Source organism: Coregonus lavaretus (assembly GCF_964263955.1).
Source record: "Coregonus lavaretus genome assembly, chromosome: 30".
NCBI lineage: Eukaryota > Metazoa > Chordata > Actinopteri > Salmoniformes > Salmonidae > Coregonus > Coregonus lavaretus.
The window spans coordinates 21516723-21530971 of NC_140017.1; the positions used below are offsets into that span (position 1 = coordinate 21516723).

At 45.0% G+C, this 14249-nt stretch overlaps 1 protein-coding gene across 1 annotated transcript in view; it reads right to left on the bottom strand.

Moving 5' to 3' along the window:
* LOC311106157 (BCAS3 microtubule associated cell migration factor-like) overlaps positions 1–14249 on the bottom strand; it is a 193000-nt gene that overhangs the window by 123553 nt on the left and 55198 nt on the right. The window contains exons 14-15 of the mRNA XM_084148484.1: positions 7127–7260; positions 739–1009 (exon numbers count right to left, since the gene is read on the bottom strand). Coding sequence (XP_084004610.1) covers positions 739–1009; positions 7127–7260 — 405 coding nt within the window. The remainder of the gene's footprint in view (positions 1–738; positions 1010–7126; positions 7261–14249) is intronic.

Below are 14249 nucleotides of genomic sequence, written 5' to 3' on the forward strand. Positions count from 1 at the left end.
TCTAGATCCAGCACGAGACAAGCTGCGGTGGCAGTACATTCCCTGGGCTTGACGTCACTCAGGCCTGGCTTGAACGTCCTTCTAACATTGTTTTAATTGTTGGGGAAGTGATCCTAATACAGAGCCTGGGGGAGAGAAGCCACACAAACAGAGTAGTGGGTGACCAAAGGGTAAGGGGCTGACAACAGGCTTGGAAGGGAGAGGCGAAGTCAGGGCGCCACGGCTGGAGAGAGTGGGAGAGAGGGGAGAGATGGATGACTGAAGCCCTGACAGTGAGAGGCAGGGAGGGCAAACTGAGAAGATCTGCAAACAGCCTCGACCCTGAACTGTGATTTTTCTCTGTGAACTTGCTGATGAGTATATGTCGACAGGTGTGTGTTTGCGTATGAGTGGGTGTGTGTGCCCACGCGGTGGTGATAGTGTGTATAGTGTGTGTGCCAGCCAGGCCAGGCAGCTCTAGGGGTGTTTGACCAACAGGACCAAGGCTGTAACAGACAGGTCATAGTCCCCAGCAGAACAAGGTCTACTCAGGTGACAGTCAGTCAGTGGTTGTTGTCACTTACTGGAACTGGAGCCGCCTCTGTCTGAAGACCTGTGTGTGCTGCCACAGCCACCATATCAGCTATAGCCATGTCACTACACATGTTGCGTATTGTGGGGTTTTATGTACTGTGCAATAGTAAGAGGATGAGTGAGATGTTGTGCTGTGCTTAGTGCGTGTGCATCCTCTATCCTTACCGTGTAGTGGGGACCCTGAGGGGCTGCTGGAGAGCCCGGGGATGGGGCTGCACCTCCCTCCTCCGGCCTGCTTGCTGTTCAGTTCATTCTCTATCTCCTCCAGCCCTGCACTCTTCTGGAAGCGGGACATGCGGTTGACCACGCGGGGGGACATGTGTGTGCGGGCGCAGGGCGCGCCACCGTAGGGGTTGATGGGAAAGACGTGGGAGGTGCCACGCAGTGTGCTGATCACCACCCAGCGACTGTCCTGGCTGAAACAGATGTCCTGGACCTGGGGGAGGGGAGGGGAGGAGAGGAGAGGAGAGGAGAGGAGAGGAGAGGAGAGGAGAGGAGAGGAGAGGAGAGGAGAGGAGAGGAGAGGAGAGGAGAGGAGAGGAGAGGAGAGGAGAGGAGAGGAGAGGAGAGGAGAGGAGAGGAGAGGAGAATGATCAGCTAGTCATACAGTGACAGTAACACAATGTATAAGTAGTAAGGCAGTTTCCCATACAAAACCAAACCAATGTTACCCTTAACGTTCTCAAATAGATGTTAAACTGACCACTGAACAGAGAATATAAGATGACCAGTTGAAAGGAGGTCTCTGGAGGGTTGTTGAGGGTTTGGTGGTAATGTATTTTTAAGTCTTTGGTAAAGACAGCCCAACAGTCTGTCTGTCTGCAGAAGACAATTAAGGTCTTTCTCTCAGTCTGTGGCCTCTAGAGCGACACACACAGTCAGCTCAGAGCACACACTCCAACATATAGTTGTGTAGATGCTATGTCAGACATGCTACAGAGACAAGAGAGCGAGATACAGAGAGAGAGACAGAGAGAGAGACAGAGAGAGAGACAGAGCGACAGAGAGAGTGACAGAGCGATAGACTAAGACAGAGAGAGAGAGAGAGAGAGAGAGAGAGAGAGATAGAACGCTGGAAAGAGGAAGACAGAGGTGGAGAGAGTGACGGACAGACAGAAAGTGTAAAAGAGTCAACAGTATTCATCATCAGAAAAAGACAAGGTTTATCTCTTCCACTGTGAGGTCTGTCTACCTGTGTCTGTGTTTCATCTGTGGCCATGGCACAGGTTGGCTGGGTAATTGTCCTCAGCAATGACAGTTAATGAGGCATCCTGCACATACCAGACACATACCAGTTTCTATAAAAAGATAAGGATGGGAGGGGTAGTTTCACCTGAGCTCTGCCTAGCCGTGATTAAAGCAAACATGGGGTACATTCTTGATCTGGATAATATTGGCCTCTCATCATATTTTGTAGGATACAAAATCTCCAACAATAGCAGAAGTTGGGTGAAGTCTCTCACTTAATCAGACTGTGATCAGACCCAGAACATAAGTGTGTGTATGGGTGAGATGAGCAGACATGTTGTGGTATAGAGGAGACACAGTAGAGACGATGTCACACACAGACAGACATAGAAGTGTTCAAAGTGTCTTGGACTTCATCAGTAACACTGATAAGTTAGATTAGAGATACTGTCACTTAGCAGGAACTACAATGGAATGACAGGAATCCTGAGAGAGAGAGAGAGAGAGAGAGAGAGAGAGAGAGAGAGAGAGAGAGATAAAGTGGAAATGGAAAGAGAAAGGTAGAAGGAAAAACTGACCAAAAAGAGGGAAAAGGGTGCAGAAAACAATGGAAAGCTAAAAACAAAACAGACAGACACCCAGAGCAAGAAGAAAACTGACCAGCCAAAACACCCTGACATGCCTGGTCACAGTGTACTCCAGCTTAAACTGGTTTCAAACCACCTAGGGCCCTATTACTGAGAAACCCTCCTGTCGCTATCAGAGCCATGCCTGTTTACCTGGGCTGACTCTAGGTCAGTGTTGGGAGTGTGTGTGTGTGTGTGTGTTTGTTTGTGTTTGGCGCGTGTTTGGTGAGTCGGAGCGAGCCCAGCCCAGTCAGCCCAGCCAGATAAGAGCTGTGTCCACCCACCTTGATACAGCACCATTATCACTTACGGCCTTGTTTGCTGTGTAGGAGATAACCTCTGTGCCCAACAGCCTGCTCTCTCTGGCTCTGCTGTAATCTCTACAGTGTTTACGACAGCAGGATCAAAGCTAGTAACACACAGCCAGGCAGTAGGACTTGCAATTTTAAGTCACACATTAACCAGCCCATTACAATCATCTAGACGCCAAATCTCTCTGTGTGTGTGTGTGTGTGTGTGTGTGTGTGTGTGTGTGTGTTGGTGTATGTGTGTTTGCGTGCGTGGGTGGGTGGAGGAATTTGCGTGGGTGTGTGTGGGTGTGTGTGTGCGCGCAAGGTCGAAGCAAAGCTTAGTGCTCTGGTCCAAACATGACACTAGTGGGACAGGCAGCTATGGTCGATGATCTCCAAAGATACATTTTAGTTCTGCTAAAGCAAATAGAACATCACAAGTTGCCAACTAAAAATACATTTTTGGCCCCGGAACGGCTGCTTAGCTAAACATATGAAAGTACATTAATAAGAGAAGAAATATCCATATAAACAGACTAAATGGGGCAAAAATACCAACAGAAATACAAGTATCCTACAAACCAATAGACCTACATATTTAATAGTTTGCCTCCAAACTCCACTGAGCACCTGTGATACTGGAGTGATGGCCCGAATGGAGAGAACACACTAGGGTAACTTTTACCACGGGGGACTAAACCTACAACTTGGATTGCCAAAAGTGCTGCATAAACTGTGATTCTATATAACAGGCCCCGTGTAGCTCAGTTGGTAGAGCATGGCACTTGCAATGCCAGGGTTGTGGGTTCGATTCCCACGGGGGGCCAGTATGAAAATGTATGCACTCACTAACTATAAGTCGCTCTGGATAAGAGCGTTTGCTAAATGACTAAAATGTAAATGTAAAATGTAGAGGGAGAATACAGGATGCTGCATCCCTTGACTTGGGTCTGATAGATCTCCACACACACCACTGAGGCTGTGCACGTGTGCGAGTGACTGAGTGTGTGTGCGAGTGACTGAGTGTGTGTGCGAGTGACTGAGTGTGTGTGCGCCATAAGCGAGGCATCAGCTGACATACAGCGGCGGCAGTAGCAGCGTGAGCCACAACTTCAGAGGGAGAGCTTTAATGGTGGCCATTCCTCAAATGAGGCTCTGCACAACCTCACAATGTGATTAGCCGGGAAGAGGGGAGGAAAGTGTCATGTCAAAAGGGGGTCGTCCCTCCTCCTAACATCTCACAATATTATATTTTCACCAGAGTGAGAGAGAGAGAGAGAGCGAGAGAGAGACAGAAAGAGAGAAGGAGTGAGATTGTGAGATTGTGAGAGAGAGAAAAAGAGAGAGCACTGTTAACTAGGGACAAGAAGAAAACATGCAGCAGCCTTTTTTATTGAATGAGCCATAGTGAATGTTGTTTGAAACTCGCCATGCCCTATTTGTCTTACAAATTGTCTCAGCTTTTGAAAATGTGTTTGCTTTGGACGGTGATGAATTGATTGGCTGGAAGGCTGTGATTCCACAGCTGTGAGGAATCTGGTGCTGCAGTCAAGTGAGTGGCAATGAGGCCTTGCTTGTTTCTAAATCATCCTTTACATCAATTACAGAGCTCCCTAGGTCACACCCCGCCTTGTTTGGGTTCTTCTCCCCTCACGCACGCACACGCACACACACACACACACACACACACACACACACACACACACACACACACACATCATCCATTTATCCTTTCTAACAATGTCATAAGGAAATTAAGTTTAGGCTTTAGTGGTCACACATACGACCTTAATAACAAACTTGTATGCCATCTGTAAATAAGCCCAGTTGATTTAGCCACAAAAAAAGACAGGAACCTTCCCGCTATCCATGACTAGCTGAGATAATGGATGAGCTTCACATGCCGAGAGGTGAGTTCGGATTGGTCTGCCATGTAGCATGCTTCTGTCTATAACAAGTATGTGTAGGTAATCCTTTCTAACGCGGCTTTTTCGAAAGATGTCACGAAGAACAGCAAAAGTGTTGCTCTCCACATTCTGTGGAATGTCCGGTGGAAGCAGAGTATGATAGCTAAGGAGATGGAGAAAATGCTGCTGTTTGATTGCAAATATGTAGAGGGAGTCGAATAGAGAACACACAGAGGCTGTTGTATAAAACACCTGTCTCCAGATTACATCTTCAAACTAAGGGCAACCATGCCATCCGTGACAGAGAAGGAGAAGTGTTCATCCATGTATACGGGTAAGAGAGTCTAGCTAGCTACAATTTCAGATATTGTACATTTCTAATTTAGTCAGAAAGCCGTTTTCATTGCAAGTTAAAGCATACTGTTAGCTATCTGGCTCGCTAGCTAACGTTACCCGTATGATCTGTGTAGTAATATTATTCGTATCTCAGAGCCATTTGAATTGCTAGTTATAGCCTAATGTTAGCTAGCTAGCTAACATTGAACCTAGTTGGTTAGATACCTGCAGATTCATGCAGGGTAATAACATTATGAGTTGGGATTATGGTTCATTGTTTAGCTAGCTAGCTACATGTCTAAACGAAAGACTCCACTATGCAAGTAATCATTTCACTGTACTGTTTACACCTTCTGTATGCTGTGCATATGACAAATAAACTTTGATTTTATTTGATATAGTGTGTGTTTACCTGAGACGGTAATATGAAGAACAACATGACCTGCATCAAAGTCAATTTAGGAAAATAACTTTAGGCCAACGAGACAGTGTCCAAGTTCTAGAATTCTCAGGTAGAATGCCCTGCTATTATTTAGTCACACTCACAACCGTAAGCTATTTTCTGTAATTAGCTTGCCATTAACTTAGAAATAATGATCTTATTGTGAGTTTATTTTCCTATAATAATGAATACAAATTAGCTAAAGTAATATGAACTCTGTGAACTCTGTGGTCTAAGGCACTGCATTGCAGTGCTAGCTGTGCCACTAGAGATCCTGGTTCGAATCCAGGCTCTGTAGCCGGCCGCGACCGGGAGACCCATGGGGCGGCGCACAAAACACCATCAAGCGCTATGATGAAACTGGCTCTCATGAGGACAGTGACAGGAAAGGAAGACCCAGAGTTACCTCTGCTGCAGAGGATAAGTTCATTAGAGTTCAGACTCAGAAATTGCAGCCCAAATAAATGCTTCAGAGTTCAAGTAACAGACACATCTCAACATCAACTGTTCAGAGGGGACTGTGTGAATCAGGCCTTCATAGTCAAATTGCTGCAAAGAAACCACTACTAAAGGTCACCAATAAGAAGAAGAGACCTGCTTTGGCCAAGAAACACGAGCAATGGACCATAGACCGGTGGAAATGTGTCCTTTGGTCCAAAGTTCAGATTCTTGGTTCAAACCGCCGTGTTTTTGTGAGACGCGGTGTGGGTGATTGGATGATCTCCGCATGTGTAGTTCCCACCGTAAACCATGGAGGAGGTGGTGTTATGGTGTAGGGGTGCTTTGCTGGTGACACTGTCTGTGATTTATTTAGAATTCAAGGCACACTTAACCAGCATGGCTACCACAGCATTCTGCAGCGATACGCCATCCCATCTGGTTTGGGCTTAGTGGGACTATCATTTGTTTTTCAACAGGACAATGACCCAACACACCTCCAGGCTGTGTAAGGGCTATTTGACCAAGAAGGAGAGTGATGGAGTGCTGCATCAGATGACCTGGCCTCCACAATCCCCTAACCTCAACCCAATTGAGATGGTTTGGGATGAGTCGGATGGCAGAGTGAAGAAAAAGCAGCCAACAAGTGCTCAGCATATGTGGGAACTCCTTCAAGACTGTTGGAAAAGCATTCCAGGTGAAGCTGGTTGAGAGAATGCCAAGAGTGTGCAAAGCTGTCATCAAGGCAAAGGGTGGCTATTTGAAGAATCTCAAATATAAAATATATTTTGATTTGTTTAACACTTTTTTGGTTACTACATGATTCCATATGTGTTATTTCATAGTTTGATGTCTTCACTATTATTCTACCCTGGAATGAGTAGGTGTGTCCAAACTTTTGACTGGTACTGTACATAAGACCGAATCGAGCTGGTCGGTCACATATGCACACCGTTTCCCCTATGTACTACTAGAACCAGTGAGGCCATGCTACAGATCTGTGTCTGATCAGAGCCATAAAACTACTCTTCCTTTCAGCTGTACAGTCTGATGAAGCCCAGTGTTGTCTATTTGACAGTGTTTAGACAACACAAGCAGACATACAGTACAGTACAGAGGATCAAAGGCTTGGTTTAGATGCTATTGCCAGAGCGCACTCAGTAAACAGCTAGGGGTGGCCCTGTTCAGAAACCACCTCAATGCTGAATTGCTAAAATGTGTATTATTTACAGGGGATAAGTAGGCCTATATCAAACGATTTCAGAGGTGTCAGTGAGTGCATGATGAATATTAGGTGTGTAAACACAGTAGGTGTGTGTGTGTTACCTTGGCCTCAGTCTCTCCGCGGTGCAGTGTGTAGAGGTGGTGGACAGCAGACTGGTTGGAGGCCCAGGGGTGTGTGAGGACCTGGAACACATGGAAGTCATGGCCCAGGGTGTCTGCAGTCACCAGCAGCATACCTGGAGATAGAGACAACATGGACATTAACACACACACACACTGTAATACAAAACCATTGGTAGAACCCTACTCTTCATATTCAAGAGTTATTCATGAGGATTTAGCATATTGCGCAAAACTGTTTTATTTCCAACAGTCCTAAAAATAAACTCCAAACCCTGTATGAAATATTTCAGAATATTATCCAGACCAGTAGTGTACTGGCTAATACAGAGATTAAATAGCTCAGTTGGTAGAACATGGCGCTTGCAACGCCAGGGTTGTGGGTTCGATTCCCACTGGGGGCCAGTATGAAAAAATTAAATAAAAATGTATGCACTCACTAACTGTAAGTCGCTCTGGATAAGAGCGTCTGCTAAATGACTAAAATGTAAAATGTAAAATTAAATGTACTGTAGAAATTACAAATGTCAGTCTTTGATACTTATTAGTGCACATATAAACCAGTACCAAAAAACGACTATTTCATTCACTGTAGAGCAAGAGACATTTCAGTCAAAAACTGGGCAGACGTATTTAGTTGTTAATAAAACCTTTGAACCGTGCAGAACCCGACAACCCCTTCAAAGTGGGACATATACTTGCCACCGTGCCGGTACAAACAAACAAATCACCCTATTAAAACAGACTAGCTATCGTTTGACACTGTCGTAAAATGCTTGCTTATCCCCCACATCATAATTTGTTCTCCAGTCACAACCATAGCCTTATAACTATGTCTTCTTTCTAGGGACTGGGAGGAGCGTCTGTGTGTGTGTGTGTGTGTCTGTGTGTCTGTGTCCGAACACACGACCACAGCCCAGCTCGTGTGTAACCTCCGATGACAGGCCCATTCATTTCTAGCAGTTTTATTTGAACTTTGTCAAACTGCAGAAAGTATAGGTCTTTACTGTAAACAACACACTCAACAAACCACACCAGAACAAACCCAGATCACAGACAGCCCATGACAGAGCCTCACAAAGCCTTTATATTTCTACCAAAAACATAAAAAGTGCAATAGTTTAAAATGTTAGCCCTTTAGCTCAAACTGAAAAGTGTGTGATCCGAGAAATGGTGCTGAATTCTTTTACCCGAAGCCTCAGCCATAATTGGACAGGAGAATAATTAGTGATTTTCCATCGCTGGACTTTTTCTGCAGATGTTGAAATAAGATTGTAATTAGTCGGCAGTCTTTATGGGGTGGCATTTCAAATGTAAAAGAGGAGGGTGGAATGGCACGAGATTAAAAGAAGCCAGTGACACATGCAAGAGGGATGAAGAAGAAAAAGGAATGTAGGCTCACACTGCTTTTAGACCTCACAGATTGCTTCCCAAATGGCATCCTATTTCCTATATAGTGCTCAACTTTGACTAGGGCCCAGGGAATAGGGTGCCATTTAGGATGCACCCAGTTTCCACGTTTATCCAACAGCAGCAATGTAATAGGGTGAGGTACAGAGGTGAGGAGAAGAAGGGATGCAGAGTAAGAGTGATGGAGGGAGTGGAAGAGAAAGGGTCAAAGAGGGGGATATTGGAAGGAAAGAAAAACAGAAACAACAGAGCAGGCCAGGCATTAGATGGCGGTTTAACTATTCATACTGTATCAGAACTAAAGACCAAACCAAAGCTGGAAGCGCAGGGCCCTGGGTCTGGCCATAAACAAACCCACGCCCCAAATGAGGTGCCAAGCCACAAGAACCCTTTGCGTCAACTGGGAATACATAGAAAAGAAGGGCCCTACTAATTATAGAGTCTGGAAACGGAAGTGCAGGGTGATTAGGAGTTAAGGCGCTCTGTTTATCTGGGAGCTTCCTCTCTCCCTCACCCAGCCACCCTCTTCTCCCTCCTTTCTTACTTCTTCTCCCTCCATGGCCCAAGCCGCCCAGCACGTCTGCCTCCCTCCCTCCCTAGCTGGCTCGCCACAGGCTTTGACAGATGAGGCTTGGAGAGGCTGGCCAGGACATTACTTCTTGCTGATGGTACACTCTGTACTCCAAAAGGCACCCGGCCGGAGTGGAAGCGCCCAGGGTTGGGGCTTTTGTGGCCTTGTTGAAATACAGGCCCTCGCCGAGAAGCGTCAGTCGGTTAGGCCGCGGGAAGCCCAAATTAAAAAGCAGCGTTCCTGGTCGGCGGTGTGAGAGCCGCCCGCTGGAAACCTGAAGCTGTTGGAGCTCTGTTTGACACGTCCTATTTATAACACCTCAACCTCCCCATTCTCTGGGGCATCAGTGTTATTTACAACGTTTTGTATGAAAACGGGCTTGCTGTCCTGGCACACACACAAACCGACTGGTCGGAGAGAGAACCTCTAATTTGCCATATGTGTGAGACGTGCGTCTGAGTGGAGGGCCGCTGCCTGGCTGCGAGTGACCGAGCAAGCGGGTTATAAAATAATTTCCATAAATATAATCTCTCTCCCTTTCGCTCTCTCTCTCTTTGTTGGAAAAAAGGACTGTGCCCAAAACTTCTCCTTGTTGTGTTTTTCTGCAGCCTTTCCGTCACGTCTCAAAATGTATAAACAGAAAACATCTGCTCAATCCCATTAATAGTGAAAGGATGTTTCATTTCCAAAGTGGCTGGGGCTCTTTTTTCTGGACAAAAGCAGATGAAGAGAGAGGAGGGAGACGGAGGGAGGGCAGTCAGTGATGAGGTCTCCCACTTGGCAGCAGAAAGGGCCGCAACAAAACTAGTCCCCTCTCTAATTAACAACATTTGGCTCCAGAACCTTTGAAAACTGGGAAATGTCAAATTATAACCATGTGGAGCTAGAAAACATTAAGAAGAGAGAGGACACTGGGGAATCGGGTCTGGTCGGCTCTGGTGTAGGAGACGAATACACTTCTGAGCAAATGAGCAAAACACGCAAATGAGAGAGTATCCATCATATGGAGTCTTTGTCTTCAGGGCTGGCGGTGGGAATGGTTATGAAAGACGGCCAGGCAGTGTGTGTGTGTGTGCATTTGTCTGTGTACTGTGTGTGTGTATTTGTGTGTGACTAAGTATGTGTGTGGCGTGTCAGTTAATGACTGCGTGCCTGTGTGTGGGTTTGTCAGTGTTTATGTGTACTGTGTGCCCGTGTGTACGTGTGTGGCGGTCTCTCTCGGCTGTGTCCGTGCTGTGCTTTTCGAGGTGTTTATGATAGCGGTGGAAAACACACAGGGGCGCAGTAAAAGCTAAAGTGGGCCACGGCATAACAGACTGACATCAAAGCTGCCCACTCAGACCAGACGGCCAGAACTCACTGGGACCTGAGGCTACCCTTTCTTTCTCTTTCTGTCTCTACCTCGCTCTCTCCTTCCCTCTCTCCCTCACCGCCCCACATAGATAACCAGGATAGGGTGTGGATGGGGGTGGGAGGCTAACACTCACCCAATGGGTCACCATGCGGTCAATATGTTGTTAATGTTATACAGGCGAAAAGTGAAATCTTCTGAAGCTTAACCTGTTCAATTTCATCATAAAGTCAAGTGGGCCCTTTTTTAATTAACTCTTTCACTGAGCCTGTTGCTGTTTGTATTTGTATTTATTATGGATCCCCATTAGCTGCTGCCAAGGCAGCAGCTACTCTTCCTGGGGTCCAGCAAAATTAATGTAGTTATATATTTTTAAAACATTACAATACATTCATAACATATTTCACAACATATTAAGTGTGTGCCCTCAGGCCTCTCCTCGGTTACCCCTCGGTTACCACATACCTATAACAACAAAATCCATGTGTACATGTGTGTATAGAGCGTATGTTATCATGTGTTTGTATGCATGTGTCTATGTTTGTGTTGCTTCACAGTCCCCGCAGTTCCATAAGGTGTATTTTTATCTGTTTTTTAAATCAAATTTTACTGCTGGCATGAGTTACTTGATGTGGAATAGAGTTCCATGTAGTCATGGCTCTATGTAGTACTGTGCGCCTCCCATAGTCTGTTCTTGACTTGGGGACTGTGAAGAGACCTCTGGTGGCATGCATGGGTGTCCGAGCTGTGTGCCAGTAGTTCAAACAGACAGCTCGGTACATTCAACATGTCAATACCTCTCACAAATACAAGTAGTGATGAAGTCAATCTCTTCTCCACTTTGAGCCAGGAGAGATTGACATGCATATTAATAATGTTAGCTCTCTGTGTACATCCAAGGGCCAGCCGTGCTGCCCTGATCTGAGCCAATTGCAATTTTCCTAAGTCCCTCTTTGTGGCACCTGACCACACGACTGAACAGTAGTACAGGTGTGACAAAACTAGAGCCTGTAGGACCTGCCTTGTTGATAGTGCTGTTAAGAATGCAGAGCAGCGCTTTATTATGGACAGACATCTCCCCATCCTAGCTACTGTTGTATCAATATGTATTGACCATGACAGTTTACAATCCAGGGTTGCACCAGCAATTTAGTCTCCTCAACTTGCTCAATTTCCATATTATTCATTACAAGATTTAGTTGAGGTTTAGGGTTTAGTAAATGATTTGTCCCAAATACAATGCTTTTAGTTTTTGAAATATTTAGGACTAACTTATTCCTTGCCACCCATTCTGAAACTATAGTGGGGGAAAAACAGTATTTAGTCAGCCACCAATTGTGCAAGTTCTCCCACTTAAAAAGATGAGAGAGGCCTGTAATTTTCATCATAGGTACACGTCAACTATGACAGACAAAATGAGGGAAAAAAATCCAGAAAATCACATTGTAGGATTTTTAATGAATTTATTTGCAAATTATGGTGGAAAATATGTATTTGGTCAATAACAAAAGTTTCTCAATACTTTGTTATATACCCTTTGTTGGCAATGACACAGGTCAAACGTTTTCTGTAAGTCTTCACAAGGTTCACACACTGTTGCTGGTATTTTGGCCCATTCCTCCATGCAGATCTCCTCTAGAGCAGTGATGTTTTGGGGCTGTCGCTGGGCAACACGGACTTTCAACTCCCTCCAAAGATTTTCTATGGGGTTGAGATCTGGAGACTGGCTAGGCCACTCCAGGACCTTGAAATGCTTCTTACGAAGCCACTCCTTCGTTGCCCGGGCGGTGTGTTTGGGATCATTGTCATGCTGAAAGACCCAGCCACGTTTCATCTTCAATGCCCTTGCTGATGGAAGGAGGTTTTCACTCAAAATCTCACGATACATGGCCCCATTCATTCTTTCCTTTACACGGATCAGTCGTCCTTGTCCCTTTGCAGAAAAACAGCCCCAAAGCATGATGTTTCCACCCCCATGCTTCACAGTAGGTATGGTGTTCTTTGGATGCAACTCAGCATTCTTTGTCCTCCAAACACGACGAGTTGAGTTTTTACCAAAAAGTTATATTTTGGTTTCATCTGACCATATGACATTCTCCCAATCCTCTTCTGGATCATCCAAATGCACTCTAGCAAACTTCAGACGGGCCTGGACATGTACTGGCTTAAGCAAGGGGACACGTCTGGCACTGCAGGATTTGAGTCCCTGGCGACGTAGTGTGTTACTGATGGTAGGCTTTGTTACTTTGGTCCCAGCTCTCTGCAGAACATTCACTAGGTCCCCCCGTGTGGTTCTGGGATTTTTGCTCACCATTCTTGTGATTATTTTGACCCCACGGGGTGAGATCTTGCGTGGAGCCCCAGATCGAGGGAGATTATCAGTGGTCTTGTATGTCTTCCATTTCCTAATAATTGCTTACCTATTGCAGATTCAGTCTTCCCAGCCTGGTGCAGGTCTACAATTTTGTTTCTGGTGTCCTTTGACAGCTCTTTGGTCTTGGCCATAGTGGAGTTTGGAGTGTGACTGTTTGAGGTTGTGGACAGGTGTCTATTAATACTGATAACAAGTTCAAACAGGTGCCATTAATACAGGTAACGAGTGGAGGACAGAGGAGCCTCTTAAAGAAGAAGTTACAGGTCTGTGAGAGCCAGAAATCTTGCTTGTTTGTAGGTGACCAAATACTTATTTTCCACCATAATTTGCAAATAAATTCATAAAAAATCCTACAATGTGATTCTCTGGATTTTTTTTTCTCAATTTGTCTGTCATAGTTGCCGTGTACCTATGATGAAAATTACAGGCCTCTCTTATCTTTTTAAGTGGGAGAACTTGCACAATTGGTGGCTGACTAAATACTTTTTTTCCCCCACTGTAACTGCAGCTCTTTGCTAAGTGTTGCAGTCATTTCAGTTGCTGTGGTAGCTGACGTGTATAGTGTTGAGTCATCCGCATACATAGACACACTGGCTTTACTCAAAGCCAGTGGCATGTCTTTAGTAAAGATTGAAAAAAGTAAGGGGCCTAGACAGCAGCCCTGGGGAATTCCTGATTCTACCTGGATTTTGTTGGAGAGGCTTCCATTAAAGAACACCCTCTCTTTATCCACAATATATCAGGGGGTGTAAAGCCATAACACATACATTTTTCCAGCAACAGACTATGATTGATAATGTCAAAAGCCGCACTGAAGTTTAACAAAACAGCCCCCACAATCTTTTTATCATCAAATTCTCAGCCAATCATCAGTCATTTGTGTCAGTGCTGTACTTGTTGAATGTCCTTCCCTATAAGCGTGCTAAAAGTCTGTTGTCAATTTGTTTACTGTAAAATAGCATTTTATCTGGTCAAACATAATTTTTTCCAAAAGTTTACTGAGGGTTGGTAACAGGCTAATTGGTCGGTTATTTGAGCCAGTTAAGGGGGCTTTACTATTCTTAGGTAGCGGAATAACTTTTGCTTCCATCCATTCCTGGGGGCACACACTTTCTAGTAGGCTGAAAATATGGCAAACAGGAGTGGCAATATCGTCCGCTATTATCCTAAGTAATTTTCCATCCAAGTTTTTCATCCAAGTTCTCGTACCCCGATTGACAATAATACTTTTTTCACCTCTTCCACACTTACTTTACAGAATTCAAAATTACAATGTTTGTCTTTCATAATTTGTGATGAATGAGCCATCTGATTCAATGAATGATGGAGCGGAGTTTGCCTTTTTGCCCAAAATGTAATTGAAGGTTCTCCAAAGCTTTTTACTATCATTCTTTATGTC